General features: G+C 38.6%; 1 protein-coding gene and 1 long non-coding RNA gene across 2 annotated transcripts; both read right to left on the bottom strand.

The window, feature by feature from the left end:
- LOC109728081 lies at window positions 569-2,811 on the bottom strand. Its single transcript, XR_002220909.1, has 3 exons — window positions 2,525-2,811; window positions 1,257-1,356; window positions 569-1,133 (listed from the first exon to the last, which is right to left on the bottom strand). It is a non-coding gene; the product is annotated as an uncharacterized LOC109728081 (long non-coding RNA).
- On the bottom strand, window positions 13,096-23,341 carry LOC109727990 (phosphatidylinositol N-acetylglucosaminyltransferase subunit GPI1-like; the record flags this gene model as incomplete). The annotated part of the gene is given in 8 exon segments (XM_020258243.1): window positions 13,096-13,718; window positions 13,859-13,952; window positions 18,995-19,425; window positions 21,560-22,054; window positions 22,147-22,374; window positions 22,457-22,560; window positions 22,654-22,794; window positions 22,889-23,341. Coding segments are annotated over 8 exon segments (2,058 nt in total), but the record flags the coding sequence as incomplete, so codon positions are not given.

Here is a 27,533-nt window from a genome sequence, read left to right as displayed (position 1 = left end):
GCGCCGAAGAGAAGGAGAGGGAGGAGAGATCAGGCGCTGGTGCACGAGGGGCCAAGAAGATCGGGCGCCGGTGCACGCGAGGTCGACGGCGATTTAGGAGGAGAGATCGGAGAGGTGAAGGAGAGGGAGGAGAGAGGAGAGGTGAAGGAGAGGGGGAGCATGATAGGGTTTCCAGCTTAAGGGAGCGGCGCCATTGGAGAGAGGCGGAGAGGAGGTGATGGTGGTGGAGAGGGGTAGGATCGGGTTAGGTTGGGGTGGGCTGGGGTTTGGGTTATTATTAGGATTCCTAATTGGATTTAGAATAGGCATAGTTAATACATTAATATTGGTCGGTAAAAATTTATAATTTAAAATAATTGCCGCTAAAGTATAATCAAATATTAATCAATAGCAGCCATTTCATAATCGCCGCTATTAATTTGCCACTAAAGGCATATTTTGTTGTAGTGTTGGTTAGTTAGGCCTTTCAATTCGTAAATGCACGTGAAGCTAACAAGCTAGTGAAAAAGAATCACAAGCTCTATTCTACTTGCCATAGGTTTTACTAAAACAGACAAAAAGATAAGCAGAATTCTACATGCTCTCTTTACAAGGAAAGAAAACACTTCCCAAAGATATTTTCTCGGGGAGAAAAGAAGAAAATACTCAAAAAAAAGACCAACTAAAATTCCTAAAGCATGTCAAACAAATCAAAGATCATTATGTAAAACATTACCTTAACCCCAATACTTGTAGCTTCGCTTAAAGCCTAAAGCAATGGATTCCCCCTCCCCCCCAACCAAAAAAAGGATAGTAATGTAGGCTACTAGGCTAACAGCTAAGACTACCATCTATGTGTGTTCCAAAATCCAACATCATCACATCATCATACTGAAGGACAGTTTTATCACCAGAATTGGGAATCCAATGGGCTGCAATGCAACCCCAAAAGCAAGCCATAATCAAGTCAATGTTCAAGGACCAAATAAGAATAAAGTAGAAAACGATTTCAGAGCAACACTTCACCAATTTAAGGAGCATCCTGTCAGAACAGCAATTCTCTTTAATAAGTTTCCTTACCATATTTTCCAAGGTCTCACAAAGCTCATCATTAAAATTCCACGCTTCAAAATACTCCTGATATATTTCCGAACCTAACAATCAATAAAAATGTACCATCATTGTTGTAAGGTGAAATAATATGTAAAATGGATTGCAAGGCATTTGACTAATTGAACATGTCCTTTGACTAATCGAACAAGTTTAGTAATTCTAACCTTTCTATGAACTTCATCTGCTCGCCGAACTGCATTGTACATAGGCTTCTCTAGCCGTTCTAATTCCCTCTTATCCTCAGATGTTGTTCTCCATAGATTACTGTGAAAAGAGTCTAAAGTAATTATGCGCTCTAGCAAATCAAACATTACTCATTTGCAGTTCAACAAAAGTTGTCTAACTGCTCAACTAAAGAATCAGCAACTACTTGTTCCAGCAAATATCGAAATTATGAAAGAACAATCACTAGTGCTTTATTACAAAATTTAGTCCTAAATTAAATTAATAGTGCATATACTGATTACTTAAAGGTGAGCAGTAAAATACACATTATCTGCATCTAAGCTAAATGCATGATGCAAAAAGAGTATAGGACTCAGTATTTATGCATCAGATTAACTTTGTTCAAGCAATGTCACTCAAAATGAGAGACGACACCTTCGAGGGCTCCCATTTTTGTGCGGCTTATTCATGCTATAATATGCTAATTGGTGAATCTACTTAAACACACAAAGAAAAATGCACAGAATTCTAATTATTCAGGCTATAATATGCTAAATGTCAGAATCAGCGAATGGCTCATCATCCCATTGGATACTTTAGCTGAGTTGAGCCTTCCAGGACTTAATGAGCCTATTCAAACCTTAAATTTGAGCAAAAGAAGCCAAGCCTATGTTGTTTATAGCAGTTCTTTCTTCATGTGCAACCATATAGCCAAGAGTTACACATATGCAAACAAGCTTAGTTGATGCTGATAGTTCAGAGTTGGTTTTTACTTGCTATATTCATATGAATCCATCAAATATACTCTCTACATGCAGCTAGTATTTGGTCAAAAAAGTCCTACTCCACTCATGTTATAAGTGGGATGATATCAGCGAACCAGCTAAAATTTTTAAAAAAAATAAGAGAAAGATAATTAAAGAAGAAAGATATATGATTAGATTAGCACCCAGCCATTTAATGAATCTTTTACTCCTTAGAATGTAAAATCAATTGTGAGATAATAAGTTACATCCTAATACAAATGGATATCGTCTCGACTGTAGAAAACCAAGCATAGCTTCTATCATGGAAAAAGATGCTTATTAGTTAAGAAACTAAAATGTATAAAACGCAACATATGCTGATTGCCACTTAATACAGACCTGAAGCACGATCCTTACCGAGAACTACATGAAAACGAATAAGAATTTTTGTAAAGATGAAACAAAATAAATTTTTAGATTTTAAATGCAGATGCTTAGAGATGTAAGGGTGTTGAAATGACCTCGGCGGCTGCGTCGGGGGACGGCGGGGGGCGGAGGAGGAGGTTGCAGGGGTCCCAGACCCTAACGGCGGGGCCGAGGAGGTAGGACACCGCAGAGGACTGGGGGGAAAGGGGCGTGGCGGAGGTGCGGTGGAGGAGGAGCTCGGGCTCCTACGCTATGGCAGCATCGTAGGACAACGAGGGGTTAGGGTTTGGAGGACCCTCGTCGTCTTCTTCGTCTTCGGCGTCGTAGGACAACGAGGGGTTCGGGTTCCGAGGAGCTCGGAACTCGCAATGAGGTTGACACAGGTTGGGTTCGGGTGGGTTGGGTTAGGTTGAGGTTGGGTTAGGATTATATTTAATATATAAATATTAGTAGGTAAAAATTATATATTTGAAAATAATTGCTACCAGAGGGTTATAAAATAATAGTAATAGCGGCCATTTGATAATCATCATTATTAAATTACCGCTAAAGGATAATTTTGTTGTAGTGTGAGAGTTCCTTCACCTCGAGCTGGACAGAGCGCGGATTATCCGCAGTTGATTGACTCAAGACCGAGTCGAGTGGCATAGTGTGACTAAGATATGAGTAACCTTAGAAAAGAATGGTAAATGAGTACAGTGTGGCTAAGGTGTGAGTACCCTTAGTAAAGAATAAAGATGGCTAATAATCAAGAATGTCAAGAGTAAAGAATTACAAGTAGTAAAGAATGGCAAATGATAGAGAGTAGAATCATTAATCTACTTGCATAGTTGCATGATTTTCATAATGTATATCGTGAGGCATGACATGTAGTTCAATATCGAGTAAATGTAGAAATATCTGTTGTATGTTATTGGACTAACCTGTTGCAGTGCCTCATTGGACCTATTGGTCGAGCTTTTCCCTTAGGTGGCCGTCCCCACTGGGAACTATGGAGTTAGTTCTCATCCCTCGTTGCTTTGGGGTGTTACAGATATTTACATTGTTTCTCCTCTTATTGCACTATTTCTTCTCTTATTACACTATTTCTTCTCTTTGTTACACTATTTCTTCTCTTTATTACACTCTTTAAGAGGAGAAATAGTGCAACAAGAGGAGAAACAAAGTAAATATCTCTTAAATTCTACAGTTTAAATCTTAAAGAGCGTAACAAGAGGCCAAACAGTGTAAATATCTCTAAAAAATGCAAATTTCGTTTAAAGAGTGTAACTTTCATATTAAAGGATACAGTTTACATCTCAAAGAGTGCAATAAGAAGAGACACAGTGTAAATATCTCCCAAAGAGTGCAATTTCGTTTAAAGAGTGTAATTTTAATCAAGGGTGCAGTTTATATCTTAAGTAGTGCGACTTATGTCTATAATAGTATAACGTTCTTTAAAACAGTACAATTTTATTTTAACGATGGAATTTCATCTCCATCTTTTTTTTTCTATAATCTTTCGTCTTTTTTTTTTCTTCTTCCTTCTTCCACAATTTTTTTTGTCACCCCTCTCTTCCAACGGCCACAGCGCCGATTACGCCGCCGCTAAGGACCCCCCGCTCCAAGGTTGTTGCGCCACAGCGACCTCCGCTGTAATATACCGAACTTCTATAAAGGTGAAGTCTTTGTGGGAATTAGCTTGAAAAGCTATTAAAATAGTTCCGGCGAAGTTCGGGGAACATTCAAGTGTTTTCGGTGCGAATTAGGCACGAAAATGTATTCGAAAACCTATATTGGACTTTGTCCTAAATCCGGCAAAGTACAAGTGAGAATATGGTTTAAACGTGCCCAAAAATGTGTTTTGAGGATTTTGGAATGGTTAGAAGTGGATTAGAGGCTCAAGGAATGAAAATGAGTATTTTCGAAAAATGCTATTTTTTGGGTTGTTGGAGCCTCGAGATCAAGACCCTAAGCCAGGGTTCGGACCCAGCACGCGTGGGTTGCCCAGAATGAGGGCATTTTGGTAATTTTGAGATGTGGGCTTTATATGAGGACCTCTCCTTCTCCTCCCCGTTGGAGAACACAAAAACACACATACACCCACATATGTAGAGAGAGAAGCTCTCCTCTCCCTCTCTAGTTTTCTCTCTTTCCTCTCTCTTGATCTCTCCCAAACTTGGGGTTTTGGTCGAGAAGGAGCTTGGGAACGCATATGGAGCGATGGATCGAGCCCTCTAGTGCTTGGTGGCTCGGCGTGCTTCCGACTCGAGGTTCGTTTTTGGGTTAAAAGTTTAGGATTTGGATTAAATCCTTTAAAATGGATGTGTTGGAGATCCCTGGACTATTCTAAACCTATGTTGCACAGATACAGATACGGGGATACGGATACGACACGATATGGATACGGTGATACGGCAATTTCTAAAACTTCTAGGATACGATACGCGGGATATACTTAAATAAAATATTATTTTAAATATATTTAAATGTATGTTGATTATATGTAATGATATATTGAGAACAATTAGAATATCTAGACTATATTAAGGAATATATTCTAATATGCATTAACTTGTATAATTATTCTACATATGTTCATAAAAAAAAATAATCAATCATATAAAATAATAATTCAAAAAGTATCAAACCAACTATCATTCAACTTGATCAAATAATAACAATAAATATATAGTCGCACAAACTAGATAATTAGCCATTCAATATATATGTCTGATTTGTTAGTTCTATTATGAAAATAGTAATAAAAAAATGCTAACAATTTAATAGAGAAGGAAAAAAAAAATCATATTTTCTATAGCCTTTTTTGCTTAATACTAGGTTGACAAATTAGATGGAAGAGAATAAATACTGTGTGAAGATAGAACGAGAGAGAGCGCCTTCTACCATTCAAGAACAAAAAGATAGATAAAATAACAAATTGAACAGATATTGGTGTTTTTCCCACTCGTTTCCTTCTTTCCAATAGATTTGGACGTGAGCTTTTAAAAAAATTTTAAGTTTCAATCATTTTAGACCAAAAAGAACCTGGCCGTGTCCCCCCCGTATCCCCCTGTATCCCCCACATATCCGATATTTTTTTATTTTTTAAAAATACTGGATACTTCATTCCCGTATCGGACACGTATCGGGCGCGTATCGGTATCCGATACGTATTCGATACGGATATGGCATGACATTTGAAGTATCCGTGCTTCATAGTTCTAAACTAGATAATCATGTTTCTCTATGAATTTTTGGGGTATTTTGAGAAAAGAGAAATCTAGGGCTTGGAATTAGGGATTTTGAGGTTTAAGGGTTTTGATCTAAATTAACCCTTTGGTTCTCGAATTGAAAATTCGAGTAACAACCCGAACTGGGCAACGTTTGCCGCGAAAGTCCAATTGCAAGTGTCTACAAGTAATCATAAGCATTGTTAGGTGGGTTGTGCTTCACCGAAGTGTCACGCCCCGAGATCCAGCAAAAGCCTGCCCGGTGCGTGTCCAGACCCGCCATATGCCTACAACATATAAGGCGTCTACAACAATAATACAAAGAGGCAAGATAGATAAAACATCTATCGACTTGGATATTTGTATTTGTTGAATCCGAAAGGTCATTTTATGTTGAATGCTATTTTTTTTTCCCTCCCTAGATACCGCGCTCCTAGACTTCGGAACAGAGTCTCCTTGTATTTGCAGCGGCGTTATCATACGGATACAACACGGACAAACACAACCTACATTTACCAATCAGCAACCAAGGCATGATATGCATTTCCATACAGGCTACAATCCTTAGAATGAATGGCATGCTCAAACACTCTTAGCGCGGATTGAGCAATGCACAGATAAACAATCAGAACATCCTATTTAAAAGTGTTCCCACACAGGAAAAGCTTGTTTGTTTTGAACTCTATTCATTTCATCATGGAAAACCATTTGACAAAACCTTCTGAAAAACTGTTTGCCCTACACAGAACTCCTATTGTTGAAAAGGACGCACGACTACCTGCGAGGGGTAGAAAACTCACGATTGCGTAAATCCATAAACCTAATCCACAAGTTCCAGCAAATCTCACAATTCAACCAGCTCACAACATTCAATACATCAAGTATGATATCTAACTGAACATATAAACTAAATTGGCTATACAAACAGAATAGTAAGGATAAAAAACTAAACTCGATAACTCTGGGTCGGGTAACCTTGTAATCGACGCCGATACGAACGTACCTCACGTCTCTCCCAGAAACTTCATCACGCTTGCAATACCTGAAATAATGGTGGGGGAGGTAGAAACATGCAAAACATGTCCCCCTCCCAGTGGGTACGCAAGCCGATGAAAGGCGAGAGTACTCACCGGAATCAGGAAAGCTAAACAACAGTACGTGCAGTAGAAATACAGTAGCAATAATAATAAATGAAAGAGACATAGTATATGAAAGCAAGTACAACTACCGCTATGTAAAGAACAACTGAAAGTATAGCATGTATACAAGACTATATGTAGCAAGACGATATAATGAAAGAACTGAAGGTATACAAACGACAACCGCTACTTATACTTTATATGCCGTCAAACTCGGACACGAAGTCCAAATATACCCACTCTGGTACTGTCTATATGTTGGTTCGAGACGCTCAACTCTGCCTGTCACTGAACGCTCACCGACCTGATTCACACCCTCCATAGGACGACCCATCCGGATAAGTACACCTCCGACTGCGGTGGCCAACGATCCAGTGTCGTGAATACCGCCCAAGTGCTGTGAACTAATAATGCTTGGTATGTCTCTCAATAACAATAACCGGATTGAAACCGGGTGCCATAGGCCAGAGACCAGAAAACAATGGCTACAACGGAACCTGCGATACAACTAGATCAAAACATCATGAACGAGAGAGTCAATAGTGTTGCCTAGACCGCACAGTCCACAGAGTCCAGACTGACCAACAAGGTCCGATCGAAGTACAAGACGAGAATCGACCACCATTGTCTGAGCAGATACGGAATGCAACAATAAGCCCAGACGAGATTCAAGCAGATGCCTGAATGCAACAACAAGCCAACTAGGTCAACAAGATACGGAATGCAACAACCAACCCAACTATGAGTCAACAGATACTGGCAATGCAAGCAACAGACCAAACTAGGTCAAACAGATACGTGGCAATGCAACAACCAACGTCAACGAGATAACAGATACCATAGTAGATAGAACTAACTGCTACTCCTACTAAGGATATAAGATCGCAAACACGAGTAGAGTATAACGAATAGAAACAAGGGTGCAAGGCTCAAGTTATACTATCGATAGGTAACAACAGAATGGTAAGTACGAAACCGTCACAGCGTGCACCACTGTACCGCGGTCGGATCGAAGTACCCACCTGTTACGGATGTCGCGTCTGTCTCCTGACTCAGCAAAATGAATGTCGACAGTACCTAATAGAGGGTCCACCGGTTAGTATTAACCACAACTATAAGTCAGCAGTGTGCCCACAACCCACAAACGATTTCACGAGATCGGTTTCCCAAAACCGCATTACGTAACCACCGAAGTCCCGAAAACCACACCGGAACGCCGTCGGACTCACTAAGTGTCCCGAATCACCGAACTCGTTGCCACGAGTCACATCCGCGCCTCCAAGTCACTCCAATTTGGAAATCTTGCGCGACAGCCGAGGTAACCAACCATACGATCTATCGACGATAATCTGACGAATTCCGGGTTCCGCGGAAGTGTCTAATTTCGTACACCGGAACCCTTCCGTCGCTCACGCCCATCAATCATCGAATCCCACAAAATGAACGATGGATGACTAGCCAATAAGCGCTCAGCGCAAAACACGAAGCAACCAAGACACCGTCGGAAAGGATCCGAACCGCAACCGCGTTCTTTTCGGCGAATTTTGCCGAAAAACGCACCGCTCGAAATCGACCTACTCCGTTTCCGCGAAGCTAACGGACCATGGACATCAGTCCAGCGGTCAATACAAAATCCCACACACTGCACAGTAGCCACCAAAGCACAATTGCATAAAAGACCCTCTAATACATAAAATATCATCATTTTATGTAATTTGAGCGATCAAGCGGCTCGTTCACCGCAAAACCGATGGAACTTTCGAAGTCCACAGAGACACGTACTGACAGTTCTTGACGTACCGGAGTCCGTGCTCAAGACCGGAGCACACGGCTCGCTGTGGGAACGCGGAAGCAACCCGAAAGGTTCAAACGTATAGAGCCGCAGTCATCAGGAAGATCGCGCCGAACAGACCTAACGGCGACACTGTTGATCCAAGTGAGAGTGAGCACTGTGATCAGCGCACTGACCAACGATCAAGTGCTCTACACTCCGGAGGCATCAGGACACACTCGGATCGCCGTATAAACTGGCGCAAGCCAAACAGCAGCAAACGGGCTGAAAACGGAGCGCATCGCCAAAACAGCGGAACGGGCCCTTCCGACAGAAACAAAGGTGACACGATATCGCAACTTAGTCAGGATCATCGTGCTCCCTTTCCGTAGAGATCGGGGAAGCTCGGGAAGCCCAGAACAAGAAACGCCACTCAATAAGCTCCATTTCGGGCTGGCCGCAGCAAACCTTGCTCGCGGCGGCCTCCGGCGGCACGACGGCGTGCGCGGGGCCCTGAGTCGGGTGAGGGGGAGGTGAGGAACACCGTGCTCACCTCAGGTGGCGGTTGAAGCGGCGGCGGCGGCGGCGGAGCAAACCGAGCCCGCACAGTGAGAGCTCGGTTCAGAAAAGTTGCTGCGGCCACGGCGCGGCCGGGGAGCTCCGGAACGGCGGAGGCGGGCTACAGGAGGTCGGGCGGAGTTACCCCGGGTGCCCAAGGTTGCCGGCGGCGCTGGGAAGAGGCCGCACGCGGCTTTGGCTCGGCTCGGGTTGAGGGCTGCAGGGCTCGCTGCGGCGGCAGCGGCGCTCGGGGGCTCGGGCAGAGGCGGCCGACTGCAGAAGGTCGGGGAGGTGCCACAGGGGCGCCCAGGGCGCGGCGACGCGAGGAAGAGGTCGCAAGCAGCTCTTCGGCCTGGGCTCGGTTGAGGGCTGCAGGCGGCAAGGCGGCGGCGGCGCGCGCTGGGGCGGCGGCGACCGGCGGGAAGGGTGCGCCCGGGCACGGGGAGTCGGCGGGGAGGCTTCCAGGCGTGGCGGCGCAGGAGGAGGTCGCAAGGTGGTCTCTGGGCAGAGCGCGGCCTGGCTGGCAGATGCGCCGGGGTGGTACAGGCGGCGCAGGCGACGGCGGCGGTCGCGGGGGGTCGCCGGAGCACGGGTGCCCCGGGGAGGGGTCTGCAGAGCGCAGTCTCGGGTCTCCACACAACCCGAGAGGAGAGAGGAGAGAGAAAGAGGAGGAGAGAGAAAAAGTATGGCTCGGCCGGGTTTGGCCGCCGGGCTCAGTCGGCGGCGGCCTGGGCGGTGCAGCAGGGGCAGGGAAGGAGAAGGAGGCGGCTGGGGCTAGGGCAAGCTAGGGTTAGGTTAGGTGAGACAAAACCCTAAGAGCAACTATATACAAGGCGCAACATGCAAAAAGGTCCACTAAACATCGGGAATTTCAATCTGAGCCCTTCACCGAACGACTAAAACGCGTAAACGACCCTCCACGTGCGATCTCACGCAAAACGGTACATAAAATGTCGCGACTTTCACGAAAAATACGTTTTGGCCACTACCGACCTCTCCTCGATCAACGAGCGCGATCTCGCAGATCGGCCGTCAGATTTGCGAACGGGATTGCAACCCAGTGCGATCAGCATGACGAGACAACAAAGCTGCGATTTCGTTTCGTCTTGATCGACCACCGGATTTCAACGACAAAAAATCCCAACTTCCTTCGAATAGAAGGAAAACACACATAAATACATATAAAACATGTATTTTTTGGATTTTCTCGAATCCGTGCGTCAAACTCAAAATCCGTCAGCGCCAGTATTCCAGAACCAGGCTGACCCGGTCGAAACGAGCTATTGGATCTGCTATGAACACGAGTCCGGTACGAGTCAGAAGCCAACTTCTCACCGCGGCTTCTCCGAAAATTCGAGTTACTATTCACTTTAAGGTGAAAACTAATAATCCGCGCGTAACTTCTCGTTTTAACATCGTTTCCGTCCAGAACTTGACGAGTGCTTTTGGTAATTAAATTACACACAAAAACATCGTCAACTGAGAGTTAAGCTAACTGCAAATCTCAGTCCTTACAATACCGCTCGCTCCCTAGATGCCTCTCTAACTCCTGATATGTCTCCCTAGATAGAAAATTGGGCCAAGACATGTCGTCCTTTTTTCCGTCGCGTCTTTTTTGTTAGCAATGCTCGTTCCTGCCGATTAATCTCCCTTCGGTTGCAAAAATGGTTCAGATTTTATTTCTAGCTTTCTTCAACTCCTCGGATATTTGTATTTGTTGAATCCGAATGGTCATTTTATGCTGAATTTGATTTTTTTGCTATTATATGCCTCTATAAAATTTTTATTTGCGGCAAAAAAAATCTCTATTTATCTGCTGGTTGCGTATTTCTTCTTTGATTTGTTTTCACATTTCATTTTGTTTGAATTTTAATTTTAATTTGGCTACTTATTATTTTTTTTAAAAATCTAATAATTTACTTTGTCTCAGGAAATTGATTATCTATGTATATTGATCCGTAATTGTCTCAAATTTTGAAATTCTCTGATTTAATTTTATGTATATACTATTTTTTTTTTGCCTTGCAATTTGTTGCTGTAATAATTTAGAAATTTATTGTTTCCCCCCGATTCTGATCGTAATGCTATTATATATAATATAATTTAATTTGTTTGCCAATTTAGAGAATATTTTAGATAAGTATTTAAAGATTTTTTTTTTGCTAATCGCAATGCTTTTATATATGTTTTTTTGCAAAAAATTATAGATTTAGAATAATTTTAAACATTAACCCATTGGTTATAAATTTAGTAATTACACAATCAATTATGGCAAATAAATTGCCCATTGAAAAAAAAAATTAACAAGCATAAAGCCTATAAAAAAAAGAGAGACACCAAGCTGTAAAGGAAAAAAATCACTAGCAACGATTCTTCAATGTCGTGTTTATATATATATATATATGTATATATATATTGTATATATATTATAATGTATATAATATATATATATATGTAATATATATATGTATATATATATATATATATATACATATATTATATATATATATATAGAGGCCTAGTAATATCTATCGGTAGCACGGAGGCCTCCGTACTACCAAGTTGTTTTCAATGTTGCGGCTTTCAAATTGACGATCGGCTCCGTTAGACTTGATCTACACTATTAAAAGTATTTGAAAACTAAATTTTATAATTTATGGGCGTCATTTACCTATCAAACGAATAGTCTAAAAATGAACGGGTGAAAATAAAATTCTCCTAAAAAATAATGATAAAAGACTTGAATTTAAGATCACTGGTACTGATCTTACTCTAAATAGTGAAAAGAATTTTTTATAAAAATTTCATCATATTTGAATTATTTTACACCGTTAAATTCACAAACGCATCACATCTATCATTAAAATTATTAATTTTGAGACCTTTTGATCACTAACCAAATGATGACGAAAAATTATGAAATTTAGTTTCTAACTACTTTTAATAGTGTAGATCAAGTCTAACGGAGCCGGTTGTCGATTTGGAAGCCGCAACATTGAGCTAATTTTTTATACATGATAATCGTTGTTGTTGAGTCTTGGGCGGACAGGGAAGACTCTGTCCGTTCAGCGTCTGTGAACATGCCCGAACCGATCAAATTGACGGTCGCGAGGCGTGACATTTATATTTGCATTGAATATAAATATGTAAGTTTGCAAAAGGTTTGACAATATTTACTGACAACTAAAATTCTGTCCTCCCTAACAAAATCAAAATCAGAATTAGCCGTTCCAATTCTAATCTATATCTATACTTATATCTTACACACATTTTATTTTATATTTTAATACATAAAATCTATATCTGTCTGTACTATTTGCTTCCACCAAATAGCAAGCCAAACTGTCAACACGTGGCATTTTGACTGTCAACACCAGTTTATTATTATTATCTATACAAAATAGTATAAAAATATAGTATAAAAATATAGGGGATATTTTGGTATACAATCAGCATCTCTATCGATTAGCGTACCTAGTATATAATCTTAGCTTTTAAATGAGTTATGACTGCAAACAATTAGATTTTAAATTCAAAAATTTTTATAATAAAATTTTTCATTATAAGAAAATGATTTTTTTTTTAAAAAAATAAATTTAAACATACTATGTGTGCAATGCAAGGATTACATACTCAATTATTTTCAAGCAAACACGAGAAAATTTTGTCATTCTGTATTAATTCCAGTCCAATCCGAAGTCTTTTCTCACTCAAAGCATCTTCAAAGCGAAAAATTCTAAAATACAACAAGTATATTAATGACATGACGTAACAAATCAATCAAATATATCCTTTTAGGGTTTATTTGTCCCACCATGGTTGTAAAAAAATATTTTTTATTGTACTTTTATTTGAAAAGAAGAAATATGATTGGCTTGTTATTGATGACGTGGTGCGTGTGACAGTGTAGAATTCCTCCCTCAAAGTATTCTCCCACTTATCACACCTCCATTCGGCCCGAGATGCAGACAGTCCACAGCAAAATATGGATAAAAGTACAGGTCAATGGATATGTTTTAAATACGCACCCGGCAGGACCAACAAATTTCGTCAAACCTACTGTTGGAATGCTAAGCATCATACGACACGAAACATTTGATCAGGGACATATGGCCGGAAACAAGGGACATATGGCCGGAAACAAAATATGACGGATGAATGCTATACACCTCAAAGAGTTGGGACCTAATCGAGACATATATGAGGCAAGCTTATTAAAATTGTAGAAATCCCAAATTAGCCATCCCAGTCTTCAAATCGGGTCCAAACAACAACAAAACTAGCAGCTTCTCCTCAAGCTTCCAATTTGTGAGGATTGGTCCAATAACCATTCGAAAGGAAAGATAACTTGCAGTGAGATAGACGATAACCTCGACACCTCCAAAACGATGAAGTACATCAGCTAACTCCATGCTACAAATCTTGAAGTACAAACTAGAGTTAAAATAAGATGCGCAGCTAAACTCCTGCTAGAAATATCTTCGTGTTAGTACCACACTATAAGCTGGATGCACTTGTCGAACTATAGCAAAGCCGCCAATATTCCCAAACGCCGATGTGCATCCAAGGCAAAGAGGAAGGCAAGCTGGTGTTCAGTGTTGATGGAATCCTGTATGCAAATGCTTAAAATTTTCATATCAATGCGAACAAAATCAATCTTAAAGAGAGAGAGAGAGAGAGAGAGAGAGAGAGAAACTATAAATGAAAAGGAAAAAAAAAAAAGAAAAATTGTTGGGCCTAAAGAATGACCTTTGACCGCTGAGGAGCCCATATGCCAATGACCTACCAAAGGATGAATCAACACCAGAAAATATGTTCCTGTAATGCGGCGCAACGACTTCTCCTGCAATAGTTTGCCATGTCTTAGCACTCTCATTACTTAAACAAATCATAATACATATAAATTATTTTTGTAAACAACAGTACGTTGTTGCTGCAATTGTTTTTCTTTGCTCGCCTAGCCTTTCTCGCAAATTTATCTTCTGATACAGAAATGAACCACTAGGACTTTTGCTTCGCTAATCCAAGACTCGAGTCTCTTTTAAAAGCCTATCTCAATGCCTATTGTTCCACGTTATTTCTTCATGCTTCCACAGGGCAGTATTGGTCAGGAAAGGAAATGAGAAAGCATCTATAAGCAAATCAGGAAATTTTAAATAGTCCTAATTTTAACAATAAGGCAGGCAAGTCACCTGGAAAGTGGAATTTAGTCTCTAGAAAACTCGAAATTTATTAGGACTTCAAAATAGCTAGAAGTCACACTACTTTGTCTCATCCACAGAAGGGAACTGCCATTCAATATAAGTTATTCCACGACAACTTGTTTTGCTATATAAACAAGGGCTAATCACTGGTTTTTTTACCAGGAAAAGGAAAATATTATATATATCATTAGTATGAGTTCCAGAAGGTTAATCTTGTCAGTTTACCAAGTTGCAACAAAGGAAGGCACCCTGCAGTTACCAATAACAGTAGGAAAATTACATATTTAGGTTCCCCAATTTATAATATTTTAACATGTAGATGGAGAAATGACAGATAACAAATATTTGCAACACTATTAAACTATACCCAACCACAACTCTCAAACAGCACAAAATGCATTACAATGATAAAAGGGAAAAGGTATCAATAAAGGGCATCTAAATTTCTAAATTTGCATTGATCCCTAGTCCTTAGCAACACAAAGTTATGCTTTTAGTAATTATGTCATATCAACAAATTTCACTATTGGCAACACCTAAAAGGTCAGTAAAATCATAAAGCTTTGAAGAACTCTGTGTGTTCACACAGCATATTTTGTGCATTGAAAACAATTTTTTAACCATGCTGTTAGCAGTTTCAAATATTCCCCAGAAAACACGGACACTTAAAAAGTGTTGTCATATCTGCATCTTGTCATGTCGTAGGCATGCAGCCATGGAAGTGTCTGACATGAAACAAGGCAGGTAGTTTGGAAATTTTGAAAATACAATTCAGATTGCCCACACTTGGTAAAAGAGATACCCACCCCCTTCCTTGTTAATAGGATGCTCCTCCTTGTTTTGGTTGTTTTTTTTTTTTTTTTTTTGTTCTTTGGGGAGGAGGGAGTGGGGTGGGGAGTGGGGAGATTGTATTCCTTTCAGAAAAAAAAATTCTCAACCAGATTACCGAGGAATATTACCCAAAAGCAGTAATATGCATGATAGCGTGATAGCGTGAACCAAACGCGCCGTTATACTCCTAGAAATCCAATGCAGATAGCGTGAACCAAACGCGCCCTTATACCTAAATAATCTTAATGCATGACTTAATTTAAAAGAATATCTAAACCATATATTATGATTAAAATTATATTCTTATCTCTTCTTTAGTGAAGTATTCAACAGATCCGATATTTATATACATAACAAAATAAACGCAATATTACTTTTACACGTAATGTCCATGCTGTGTCCGCGTCCTGATTTTTTCAAGGTTGTCAAGTCCTTGTGTCCGACTCATGCTGCATTCTATTTTTGTATCCATATCCATGTAACCTAGCTAAATAGCGAGTAATGATATAACAGCTAATAGTTCTTTTGACGAAGGATGAAGTATTTGGTCTCACAAATTAGGATGCAGAAAGTCATTGTAAGTGGCAGTAGTTTAAGCATTCTACAGTAGGTTTTCAAGCAACCAGACTAACCAATTTAGTGGACAGGTCAACAACAGTTGATGAATTGGTAGGATTGCTTGACCATTTGATTTTGACAATGACCTCTTCTGAAGGTGGATTTGATCCAAATTTTTGTTTTGAATCCAATGGGTCACATCAATTAGAGGGAACAAAGGGAAACTAGTGCTGGCTTATGGTTTGTCATTACCATTGCATAAAGCCATGAGGAAGAACATAAGCGTGGATGGATTGCTTCAATTGGCTGGGCTTTAGAAAAAAAATTGCATGATCTTTTCTCAACACTAAGGGTGGCAATTTGGGTTGGCATGTCATAAGTCGTGTTGAGGGAAGGACCACATAGGTCAACCCGAACCCGACACGTTTAACAGACAGATCAAGTCTCAGCACCAAAACCAAACCATTAGATAAACAGGTGACCCAACAAGACCTGTGATAACCATTAGTTATTTAAATTGTTTTCAAAAATATAACCTCAAGTTGTACAAGGGCCTGTTTGGTATTGAGGCCCGTATTGAGGCCCATCTAACGCTCATTGGCAAAATAGAGTTGGGGCGAAAGCATATAGAAATATATGCTTCTGCATTTTCCAATGGGACCGCAAAAAATATATTGTAGCCGATAACAATACTCACTGCAATATGCGGAAGACAATATTACAAACGGAAACAAACAGAGCACGCATCATACTTTATCAACACATACCACAATCTCCCTGCAATCCCCAACGGAGACTAAGCCTTAAAGAAAAGCTTAAAAACTATTTAAAACTCAAATTATATAGGTCAACCCAAAAAAACTGTTCAATAAATGGTTCAACGTATTTCCGACCTAAACATTTAATGTAAACCTAAACCCACTAACTTCGCGTCAGGTTGTGTCAAGTTATACGGGTTCTGTAAAGAATTGCCATCGCAACTCAACACTTTGAGTAAAAATACAAAATATGTATTGCCTTTCAATTTGTCTACCTTTCCAAGTTGAGAGGCCAGAATCAAACGTCTAAATAAGTATATAATTAGCCCAGGGAAGAGGAATAGAATAAATTCCCGCTCATAGAAAGCAATCATAAATTTTTCATTCCATGTTGAAAATAATAGTTATTAACTAGTAGTACTTGTTTATACACTTTTGAATGAACACATTTGCTTCCACAAGCATTCTAAATTGAACTTACAACCTCTAGTGTTAACCATAGAGAACAAAGGGGATCTACAATGCCGACTTCGTGTTATCCCAACAAGTCATGCTGATCGAGTCCAACAATGGCCATGGCTATGAAAGAAAACTATAAAAACAAGGTGACAAAGTTTGCAAATCTCTTATGTTCAAACTTAAAATAAACCAAGGTAGCTGGACTTGGAAATTGGTGATTCTTGAAAATCATGAAAGCTGCAATGGTTGAAGGCAATGTCTTATATAAACTTTCCTTATATTGTGAATCATTATTCACGTAATTAGGAGGAAGTAACAACTCGGTAAGCGGTAACCCTATGGTAAAGATTCGAACTTACAGAACAAGGATGAGAGTTTTCTGAAAGGATTTTTTTATCTCAGACTTCAGAGAGCAAGAAGATCAAGGATAGAGGAAGAAGAAACAAGCTGAACCCTTAAAACCACAAACTACTAATATTCAATCCAAAAAATCAGCTTAAAATGCATTGAACAGCCCGGCTTGAGGATTCTATCCCAAGGATAGCAAAAAAGAAAAACTTATTGAGCGCCCCTCTAAATACTCATAGTTAAGCAGATGCCTCTTAAAGTACGAAATATCGCAAATGCACTTGAAAATTATAGTAAATATCACAATTGCCCTTATTTCTTACTAAAGCCTATCTATATTCTTTCAAAATACCAGTTTTGCCTCAAGTTTCTTATGTCTCCTCTATTTTTTCTCCATCCATAGCTTTCTCTCTCCCTCTCTCTATCTTCCTCTATCTCTCTAACCCCACCAACCTTCTTTCTCTTCCTCTACCACTACTGCCGCCACCATCTTCCTTTTCCTCCACCCTCTTCAGCCTCCACAGAACTTGAAACTATCACCACCCCTACCACCTTCGTCTATTGCTGTCGTGTTCACCACCCCCACTAACTGCCTCCTGCTCCTCTAGTACACTGCAATCCTTGCAACCACCAGAGGCCCTCCCTACCACCTTCCCTCTATCTTAACATCATGGAAGATGAGAAAGAAAAGGATAAGAAAGAGTAAAAGAAAATAACCTAACTCGCTTAACCCATGTGTGAATAGAGCTTACACTGCCGTTCGCTAACGTCCTTTAACAGCAAGGGCATGAATGATATTTCAAAATTTATAGGAGTGGCCAAGATAGTTTAGAATTTAAGAGGCATAAATGAAATTAAGTCTAGCAGAAGAATATTTTAAATAAGAATTTTAATTTTAGGCACTATCCCTGTTATGTTTGAGTAGACACGTGGCAAAAAAGTTGGATAAGTTCTTTACCATGGATAGACAATAATCCACCACTCCCCAACAGAATTGCTATCCATGGGATATAGGAATATATTTCCTACCATTTTCCATATGAGTATAGTCCTTGCATATGTCGTATCTACTGGAATAGTGCATATATCTAACACTATCATCACTTTATTCCTAAGCTACATACTACATTATGATTCGCAGGATCAATTATGTAGAAACCTTTATATACTGTGTGATCGTATCAAACTAAAAGGCATTTCCAAAAACTAATCCACGAAGTAAATCATCTACAATTTACGTTCAAAGAGAATTGAAATAAGGGGAAAAATAATCTTACTAGAAAATGGGACTATTGTTATTAAGTCAGTCTAAAATTTTAATCGCCAACTTCTAGGTGCAGACCAATCGATTTACCCAGCAGAATCCAAATTTGCTCTTATCTATTCTTATTGGTTCTTTCATTTAGCTTTCTGTAACATAAGTTCATGCTTAAAGAAGAAAAACATTAACAGTTACGAGCATTTAACAAACTACTGAGAACAAACTTCCCAATTTATGCCTACAGCATATAGGTCCGTAAAAACTTGCTTTGGCTAATTGACTACGTCAGCTGTCCTAGTTAAGGCAGTTCTAGCTATTGCTTTATCATCTTTAATTATATCAACCAATAGATTAGTGAAAGACATCTTCCATAGAAGTATAAATGAGGTGGCAAAACATGTTTTGCTTATACTCGTGCATTAAAGAAAAAAAAGCATACTAACAAATAGGTGTAGGGTAAACATACCAATTGTAGCATAGTTACTACGAAGAAGTGAAAGCGAACTCTCTGATCCTTCATTGATGAGAAGTCCTAGGTTCCTTTCAGCCGATTCCGAGGCTAAACTACCTTCTTCCAACAGCCCATAGTCTGCACTACTATGCTTAGATGAAGCTTGTGTGGTTTCAAACCATATTCCGGATGGAAATCTCCTCCTCATAGTTAACCAAAATATGACTTCAGCATAAGGAGTAGCATGAAGGAAGGAAATCATAATCTCAACCATGATGCAGATGGAAGTTATCATGCTATTCAGCATGGTAAAGAAAATGTAGAATGCAGATGTTGTTGGCAAAAGAAGTAGGATAGGTGTAAAGAGCAGTGATCCAACCACATGTTGCTCAACTGTGTAATCATAGCTATCTAACCTCTGTCGAAGTGGATTCCACTTTCGCCCTCTTCATTGAATAAAAAATTTAGTCAGAACTAATGGAAAAAAAAACCAAAATAAATGGAAAAACTAAAATAGTTTAGATATAAATATATAAATGATATATAGAAAGTGTCTCTAAGTTCTCCTATTATTTAATTACAAATATGTCAAATAGGGGTTTTTGCTTATATGCTCCTGAAAATATGCAAAATTATGCAAGTATTTGCAAAGTCATTCTTTTCATGCCTGTCCCTAAGAACCTCACGTAATTTTTCATTTGTCCTTACGAGAGTACATATACCAACAAGGTTTAAAATGCCGCCTCATGCCGCACGACACGGAGCGGCACGTACTGTGCCACCAAAAAGGTGGCACGGTACAAGGGAGTCCTCGGACCCCCCTCTATACCACAGCACGGAGCAACGTATCGCATGAGACAGAGTGATACGCAGGTCCATGCCACGGCACTGTACCGTGCCGGCACACAGTTTTCTTTTTTCTTTTTCTTTTTTTTGCCTTTTTTCCCCTTTTGTTTTGTTCTTTGGGATACCACGAAGCATCCCACACCCCCCAAAGACATTACAAATCGAAAATCTACATTTTTAGGTCAGTCAAAAAAATTATAATTTATTTTTTTGTAATCAATATACGAGCAAATTTGTAATTGACATATTCGATCCATACCGCAGGGGCCGAAGCCCCGCGCACCGATCTTATCAGCTCGAGCCCTCCGGTTCCACCACAAACATCCATTTTTTTCATGAATTATTTTATCCAAATTTATAACAGCACAAAATTTTTGGCGAATTAAGGAAAAAAAATCGAACTCAATAAACAAATTTTAAGACACATCAAATATATAAAAATTTATTTTTGCATTAGAAGATTAAAAACACTGATAAAATTAAAAGCTAAATTAAATCAATTAATACTTAAATTTATTTAATTTATTTGTCATATAATTTATTGCTTAATTTTTTGATAGATTTAATAATTTTTTTAAAATATTAATTAAAAAATATTTTTTCAAATACTTTTTAAAATAACTTTTTCAAATAATTTTTAAAATTATTTAAAAATTATTGTTTTGTATTTTATAAAAGAAAAACTGTAATACGGTCAAAATAAAGAAAGATGTCTTTGCACTTTAAAAATTCTAACATGTAAAAATTTTTATTCTATATTAGGTGTAGTTGCATTTTACATACAAAAAATCTTACAAGTACATTAATTTATGAGTATAGTAAGTTATACATAGCAAATATTCATAATTATTTGATTAAATCTTTCAAAATAATATTATAAGAGTTTATTGGGATAAAAAAAAAACTAAAATACGTCCGTACCAAAACATGCCAGTAGGAGGTCCTACGTATCCATCAACACGCTAGCGTACCATGTGTCAGCACGAAAGCATGTCGATGCTGTACCATGCCAGGTAGACAGCGGCACACCCCCATACCACAGCACTTTAAACCTTGACCAACAACCATATTAATTTTCAGCATTGCATTTGCAAATAAAAAAGGCCCTTTCAAAGGCATTGTAAGGTTTTCAAGGATGCACACAAATAGCAATTTCCTAATGGTTTTGATGCAATTTCACATTTTTACAAGGCTCTATGAAAGAAAACCTTTTTAAATAAGATTAATTGCGACATGTATCCTTACAAAACAATGAAATGCATATCCTTACAAAGTTTCAGTTATCAAATATATCCCTTGAGAGTTGCATAGTTTGCAAATATATCCCTCCCTGTTAGTTGACCATTTAAAATATGTTTTTATTATAAATTCTCTGTCATTCTACATGAACCATAAATTATAAATCATAAGAAAACTTTTACAAAAACTTTTTGTACAAGGTATGAATCCAAATGGTGAAAATTTAATGGTAAACTAATAGTAGTCAAACTCTAACAATATATTTGTGTGTGGAGCCTTAGAGTATAATTGATAATTAAAACTTTGTGGGGATATACCACAATTTCAAAACTTTATTGGGATTCATAGGAACTTATTGCTTTTCAATATTTAGTAATGAGCTGGCTTTCATAAAACAATTAACAAGGTAAGAAGAAGGTCAACTTATAAGCGATTGCTCAACTACAAAAACTCTGCCATGCAACTAAGTACCTCTGTAGTTCTCACTAATAGTACCTGAAAAGGCGCCATAATGATGCCAAAACCTGGATCTGCTGTGAATAAAGAAAAGAGATAAACAAATGAAGAGTTCTAACATGCACAGTTGCAAGGTTGATCATATCTATGCATAAAGCAGCCGGTATGGTTAGACCAAAAACAATCCCAGAAATTGCAAGCCCAAGAATGATATGTCCGAGGGAAGTACTCATAAAGAACCAAAGAGTTGAGAATATTTGGATTGCATTGAGTGAAATCATGCCAAGAAGCTCGGCCAGTTCCGAATTCAGCTTAAAACCTGCAGGAACTCCCATCAGCCACACACAACCAGCACGTAAAACATTATCAGTCACGTAGTGCGCGATAGTGACAGTAGAAAAACAAATGGCTTCAATATTAGTGAATAATGTCACTCCGAGAACGATTCCTAATATAACATCAACAGCAAGGTTGGACCAAATAAAGTGCTTCTTCAGCGCAGCTTTCTGGGCATATTCAGCATTTGACAAGTAACTGCAGATAAGATAAATCGTCATGAACAAGTAAGAAGAATTAGAAAATGTAATAGTATAAGATATGAAGTTAACCATTGCCATTTGATTTACCTGAGACCAGTATCTTGAAGGAAAATTGGCCAATAAAGAATCTGACAACTGCGAATGTGAGCATATCTGCATGAGTGTCTAAATACCTTTTGTGCAACAAAGAAGACTGTTCTAGATCGCCCAAAAAAATCTTTGCGGAGAAATTGAAGAAATAGGTAAATAATGCTAAAGATTGAAGCCACAGACACTGCAACAAACTGGCGCAGTATTGCTGCCAACTGAGGCAATCTGAAAAAGCATTACATAAAGTAAGAGCAGAGACACAAGCAGTTTCATCAAAGACAAATAGCGTCAAAGAAAAAGAAATTACATAGATGTAAATAAGCAGGTAATCACAGATTTAGAGACACCAACATGCTGTTCTAAAAACTCTTTAGCAACATTTGAACAATTGAGCGCCAAGACAACTGACTCCTGTAAAATTGATTCAAACATTCAAGAATTCAATTAAGCAAAGATACCCAAATATTGGATAATGTGCTAAAAGAAGGATGCTCATGTACTTACCAAATCAAGAAGCAACTGTTTCTTTTGAAGATCATTGACAAAATGTGGTTTCTTGAAGGAAGGTTTCGCATGCTGAGACAAACCCCAGGAATTTACAGATAGATAATTTTTACCATCGGTTGGACAGTCGTAAAGTAATACCTGAAAATAGCCAAGAAGAGTTCAAGATGTAACAAGGCACGTGATGTTGTATCACATAAAGCTAAGAGAGTGAGCAGTTCCGCAACTTCCATACGTGAGTATCACAGACGGTGAATATACAATCTTGTTGATGCAAGTGATGAAGCTGCGGGATTTGTTTGGCCTCTTTGCTGAATACTCTTGCAGATTTATAAAGTAGATGAATCCAGTTACCATTTCTGACCAAAGATTTCCTGTAATGTTCTGTGATATCATCTAGTTCACTGCAGCCACAGTTCCTTTTTTGGTAATTATCACCATAACCTGCTTTTGCACATGATTCCTGTCCATTTACTATATCATTACTGTTGTCTTTTGAGGCACAACTTTTAGCACCCCCAATACATTGTAACTGCTCAATATCACTTAACAGCAGAGGACTCTTTTTATTATTGTCTTTCATTTTTGAATCAGTATAATAACCTGCATCATACTGTCCAATAATAGTAAATTTGAAGGACTCCTGCAAATGCATAGGCATTTTTCCATTCACTGAACGAAGGATTTCCTGGATCAATAAAAAGTTAGCAATGAAAAGAGAACTTAAGAAGACAATATCTATCTATACAATTATATTAATCCCCAATGTGTAAGATGATGTGGCGCTTCCTCCTTAGTTTAGGACTTTTCTAAATTTTTTTTCTCTTCTTTCAATTATATTCTTTTTTTAACCGAACCATCAAGTTTTTTATATATTTTATTTTTAAAAAAAAAATTTGAATCGAACTGGTCTATTTTGTTATGTATTTTGTTTGAATTCAATTTTTTTTCTCTTCTTTCAATTATTCTTTTTTTAACCTCTTCTTCTTTCTATTTATTTTTTTTGAACTGAATCAATATATTTTGTTATATATTTTGTGTCAAAACCGATTTTTTAGTGAACCGGCTCATCCTACTTTTTTTTTTTTTTTTTGAATCGAATCGGATTTTATTTGTAGGTTGTATTTTTTTTCATTTTTAAAACATGATATATTAACTTTAAAATAATGAAAATCACCCCAAAATTCTAATATCTATGAAATAGAGTAAATTTGCATATATATATATATATATATATGAGTTTTACTTTATTTTGTCTTTTGGTCTTCTAGCAATAAAGTCAATCTCAAACGTTACATAGGATCACTATTCACCCGTTACTATTAAATTAGAGAGATTTAAATAACCAAATAATTATATATATATGGTGGACATTCCAAAAGTTTTTGCAACGTTTTAAAACCTTTAATTATGAAAGGTCTATAAATTAATCTCTCTAGTTGTTGTGTATTTCATTTCATTTCATATATATGCATCTTTTTTCTTTTTTTTTTTTACTATAAACTTAATTATTATTACTACGCTCCAATGGCTTCTAGTCAAGCTTATTTTCTCTCCTTTCTCCACTTTCTATTGTTTCTCTCCTACCTCAATTATGGTATCATTTTTTGTAATTAATTAATTGCTCAATATTTCAATCTTAAATTATTTCTGCATAAAAAATTCTAACTTTAATTTTCTTTATAAATTTAGAAATTGATCTTTTCCAACAATATTTTATCAATGGTAGATGGTAAATGGTAGATACTTTATATTTTCACTTTATTATTACTATGTACATTCTATGTGCAGATGTACATTTTTTTTAATGTTTTGTTATTTGATGTTTTGTTATTTTTCCTCAGGAATCCATCTACGATCCACTACATTGATTAATCTACTGTTTGGTGTTTGCCTTCCCTCGGATCTCCGGTTAGTCCTAATACCTATGTGCTCATATTTGTTTTGATTTTAGATATGTTTGTGGTTACATGAAAAATATTAAACAAGATCTAATTTCTATAATATTTTAAGGATATGTGTAATAGACTTATTTTATTTTGAACTTTATAGTATGAACTTTATACTATAAATTTTAGAATTTGGTAAAATTCTAAAGTTTCTAACCACATTTATTGAAGAATAGTACTGTTTTGGAGCCATATAACTTTCATTCAAAATTTATAATTTAAAACAATTAGTATTTAGGATTCTAACTATAATTTTATGTTTTAAAATTTTAAACTTTGAATTTTTTTATCTACCCGTTGCATCGCGCTGGTTCCTGCACTAGTATACTATATAATAACAAGTCAATAAATAGTCTTCGATAGAAGTGATTATAAAGAACTGAGAAACTGCAAGCTGGCAATTATTGCTAAAAGTTTGTACTAGTGCACCGTGATTAATTTGATTTTTTGCAGACTAGAGGATGGAAAATCAATTGTTTCTAAGGACAACAGTTTAAACCAATCAAATGGATGCATAACATATATGTTTGCTGAGCACGAAATTTTCATAACAGTTGGTTAACTAACAATTAATTCTAAAGAAAAATCAAGCTGCTAATGCAGTTTAGTCCACCCTTTGTTTGCCACATATCTGAAACTAGCAAATAAAGAATGAGAAATAACTTTAGATCAATCTGTTGAGTACTTACTTTATCTGGATGACTCAATTTAATTGCCAGCCATAGAATTCATGTTGAAAAGGACAGAAGTAGAAGCAAATTAGAATATAGAAGCTTCTTGGAAGCATTTATATCAATCAAAAGATGATTTGAGTATTTGAAGGCATAAAAGCCATTGTACTTGCCTGGGTGACAAAAGAGCCAAATTTCAACAATGTCTAAACACTCATTGAAAGAACTGATGCAAGCTAAAAACATACGTTAAATAGAGGTCTCAACAATGACTAGTTGATAAAGACTTAGATGTACTCAGTTCCATTTCAAAGATTTTTCTCAACAAAAACAATTTTTGTTATGAAGATGTTTAAAAACCAAACCAAATTGGAATACTGCATGAACTGAAGTAAACCAACCCAAATCTAATTCAGTTTAATCCAGTTTAGCCATCCAGATCAGGATTCCTTGTCTCATAGATTTCTTTTGTACATTGATCATGACAGTACATTTAGTTAGAGAGAATGAATAAGATAAGAACAATCATATTATAATTAGCCTATTTATTATGAGTCTGACAACTATCATTTTAGGAGAATGGTGTCACGGACTTAGCGTTTTCGTTCGCAAAGCCCGTGCCGGGCCCACATTTCCTGCTCGAAGATGGACAAGCCTTTGTCCCTGTTGCTAGCCCGGACCTTCGCGTCCTACGACTAAGTATGCAAAGGGAAATGACAAAGAGAAAGAGGCAGAGGTTCTCTCATAAAAACTAAGTACTACACTACTTAGAAATGAGAAGTACAACCTACAAACAGCATACAAACACACTCTCTCTTGTGTGTCATGGCTTTAGCCAACCCCACTATTTATAGGCCTAAATGTGCCTTTTCAACTCACCCACTAGCCACATTAACTCACCCACTATTACATAAATAATGAGCCCTCATAATGAGCCCTCATAAGTGCCAAAAGCTCAAGAGTCACCCATAACTCCCATGAGTTTCATNGTATTTGGAGGTTGATTGTAAAAGAAAAATTATGTTGTAAAATGCATCTAAGTTGAATGCTGTAATAACTTAGTAGTTTATGTTTTTGATATTCCTTATGCAATCTATGGTTGAATATCTGTTCCTATTTGGAACCTCTCGTATTGTTTTGATTGCGACGCCTTGAACGTACAGGGGAGACTCTGTCCGTTCGGCGGTCTGTCGGCGGCGCCGCGACCCGGCCAAATAGGCGAGTGGTCGCGGGTCGTGACAGTGTGTCCGCCTTCTCTCAACTAGCCTCGCCGAATGGGAGATTCTTCCACTTCACCAAGTACTCAGGATTCGGCACGACCCCACGTCGCCGAATGAGTCGAGTGTCCAGGATGGACTCCGCTTCTTTGTCGAACGAAGTCGCTATGGTTGGAGGCGCTCGCTGCGACACTCATCGGCTCGGATCCTCCGCGTCTTCGTTGTACAGCTTCAACCTGCTGACATGAAAAACAGGGTGGATCCTGAGGTTTGCGGGCAGCTGCAGCTTGTAGGCCCCCTTGCCCACACGCTTGACGACGGTATATGGGCCTTCGTACTTGCGCAGCAGTCCCTTGTGCACCTTCCGCAAGGCTTTGAACTGCTGCGGATGAAGCTTGACCATCACGCGGTCGCCCTCGGCAAACTCCCGAGGCTGTCGCTTTTCGTCAGCCCACTTCTTCATCCGTCGTGCTGCTTTCTCCAAGTTCGCCCTTGCAATTTCACCCTTTTCCTGCAAGTTAGTGGTAAACTGAAGAGCAACTGGGCTGCGGAACTGCTCTCCCGCAGCAGCCGTGTGAGGGGCAAGTGGTTGTCGCCCGATCGCCAACTCGAAGGGGCTGCAGCCTGTAGACTCGCTGCGCCGCAAGTTGTAAGCAAACTGGGCGACATCGAGATGATGCACCCAATCCTTCTGATTGGCACTCACATAGTGCCGCAAATACTCCTCCAACAGAGCGTTCACCCGCTCAGTTTGCCCGTCGGTCTGTGGATGCCAACTGGTGGAGAAGAGCAACTCCGACCCCAAGATTTTGAACACCTCGGTCCAAAACTTACCAGTGAACCTGGGGTCGCGGTCGCTCACGATGCTCGTGGGGATCCCCCAAAGCTTGACGATGTGGCTGACGAAGAGGCGTGCCGCTTCTTCAGCCGTGCAATCGGCCGGCGCAGCAATGAAGGTCCCGTACTTGGAAAAACGATCAACCACCACCAGAATGGACCCAAGCACCCCCACCTTTGGCAAGGCGGAGATGAAGTCCATAGAA

This window comes from Ananas comosus, linkage group 23 (genome assembly GCF_001540865.1).
Source record: "Ananas comosus cultivar F153 linkage group 23, ASM154086v1, whole genome shotgun sequence".
NCBI lineage: Eukaryota > Viridiplantae > Streptophyta > Magnoliopsida > Poales > Bromeliaceae > Ananas > Ananas comosus.
Note: the sequence above shows the minus strand (reverse complement) of the source record. Positions and strands in the feature narration are given on the sequence as shown.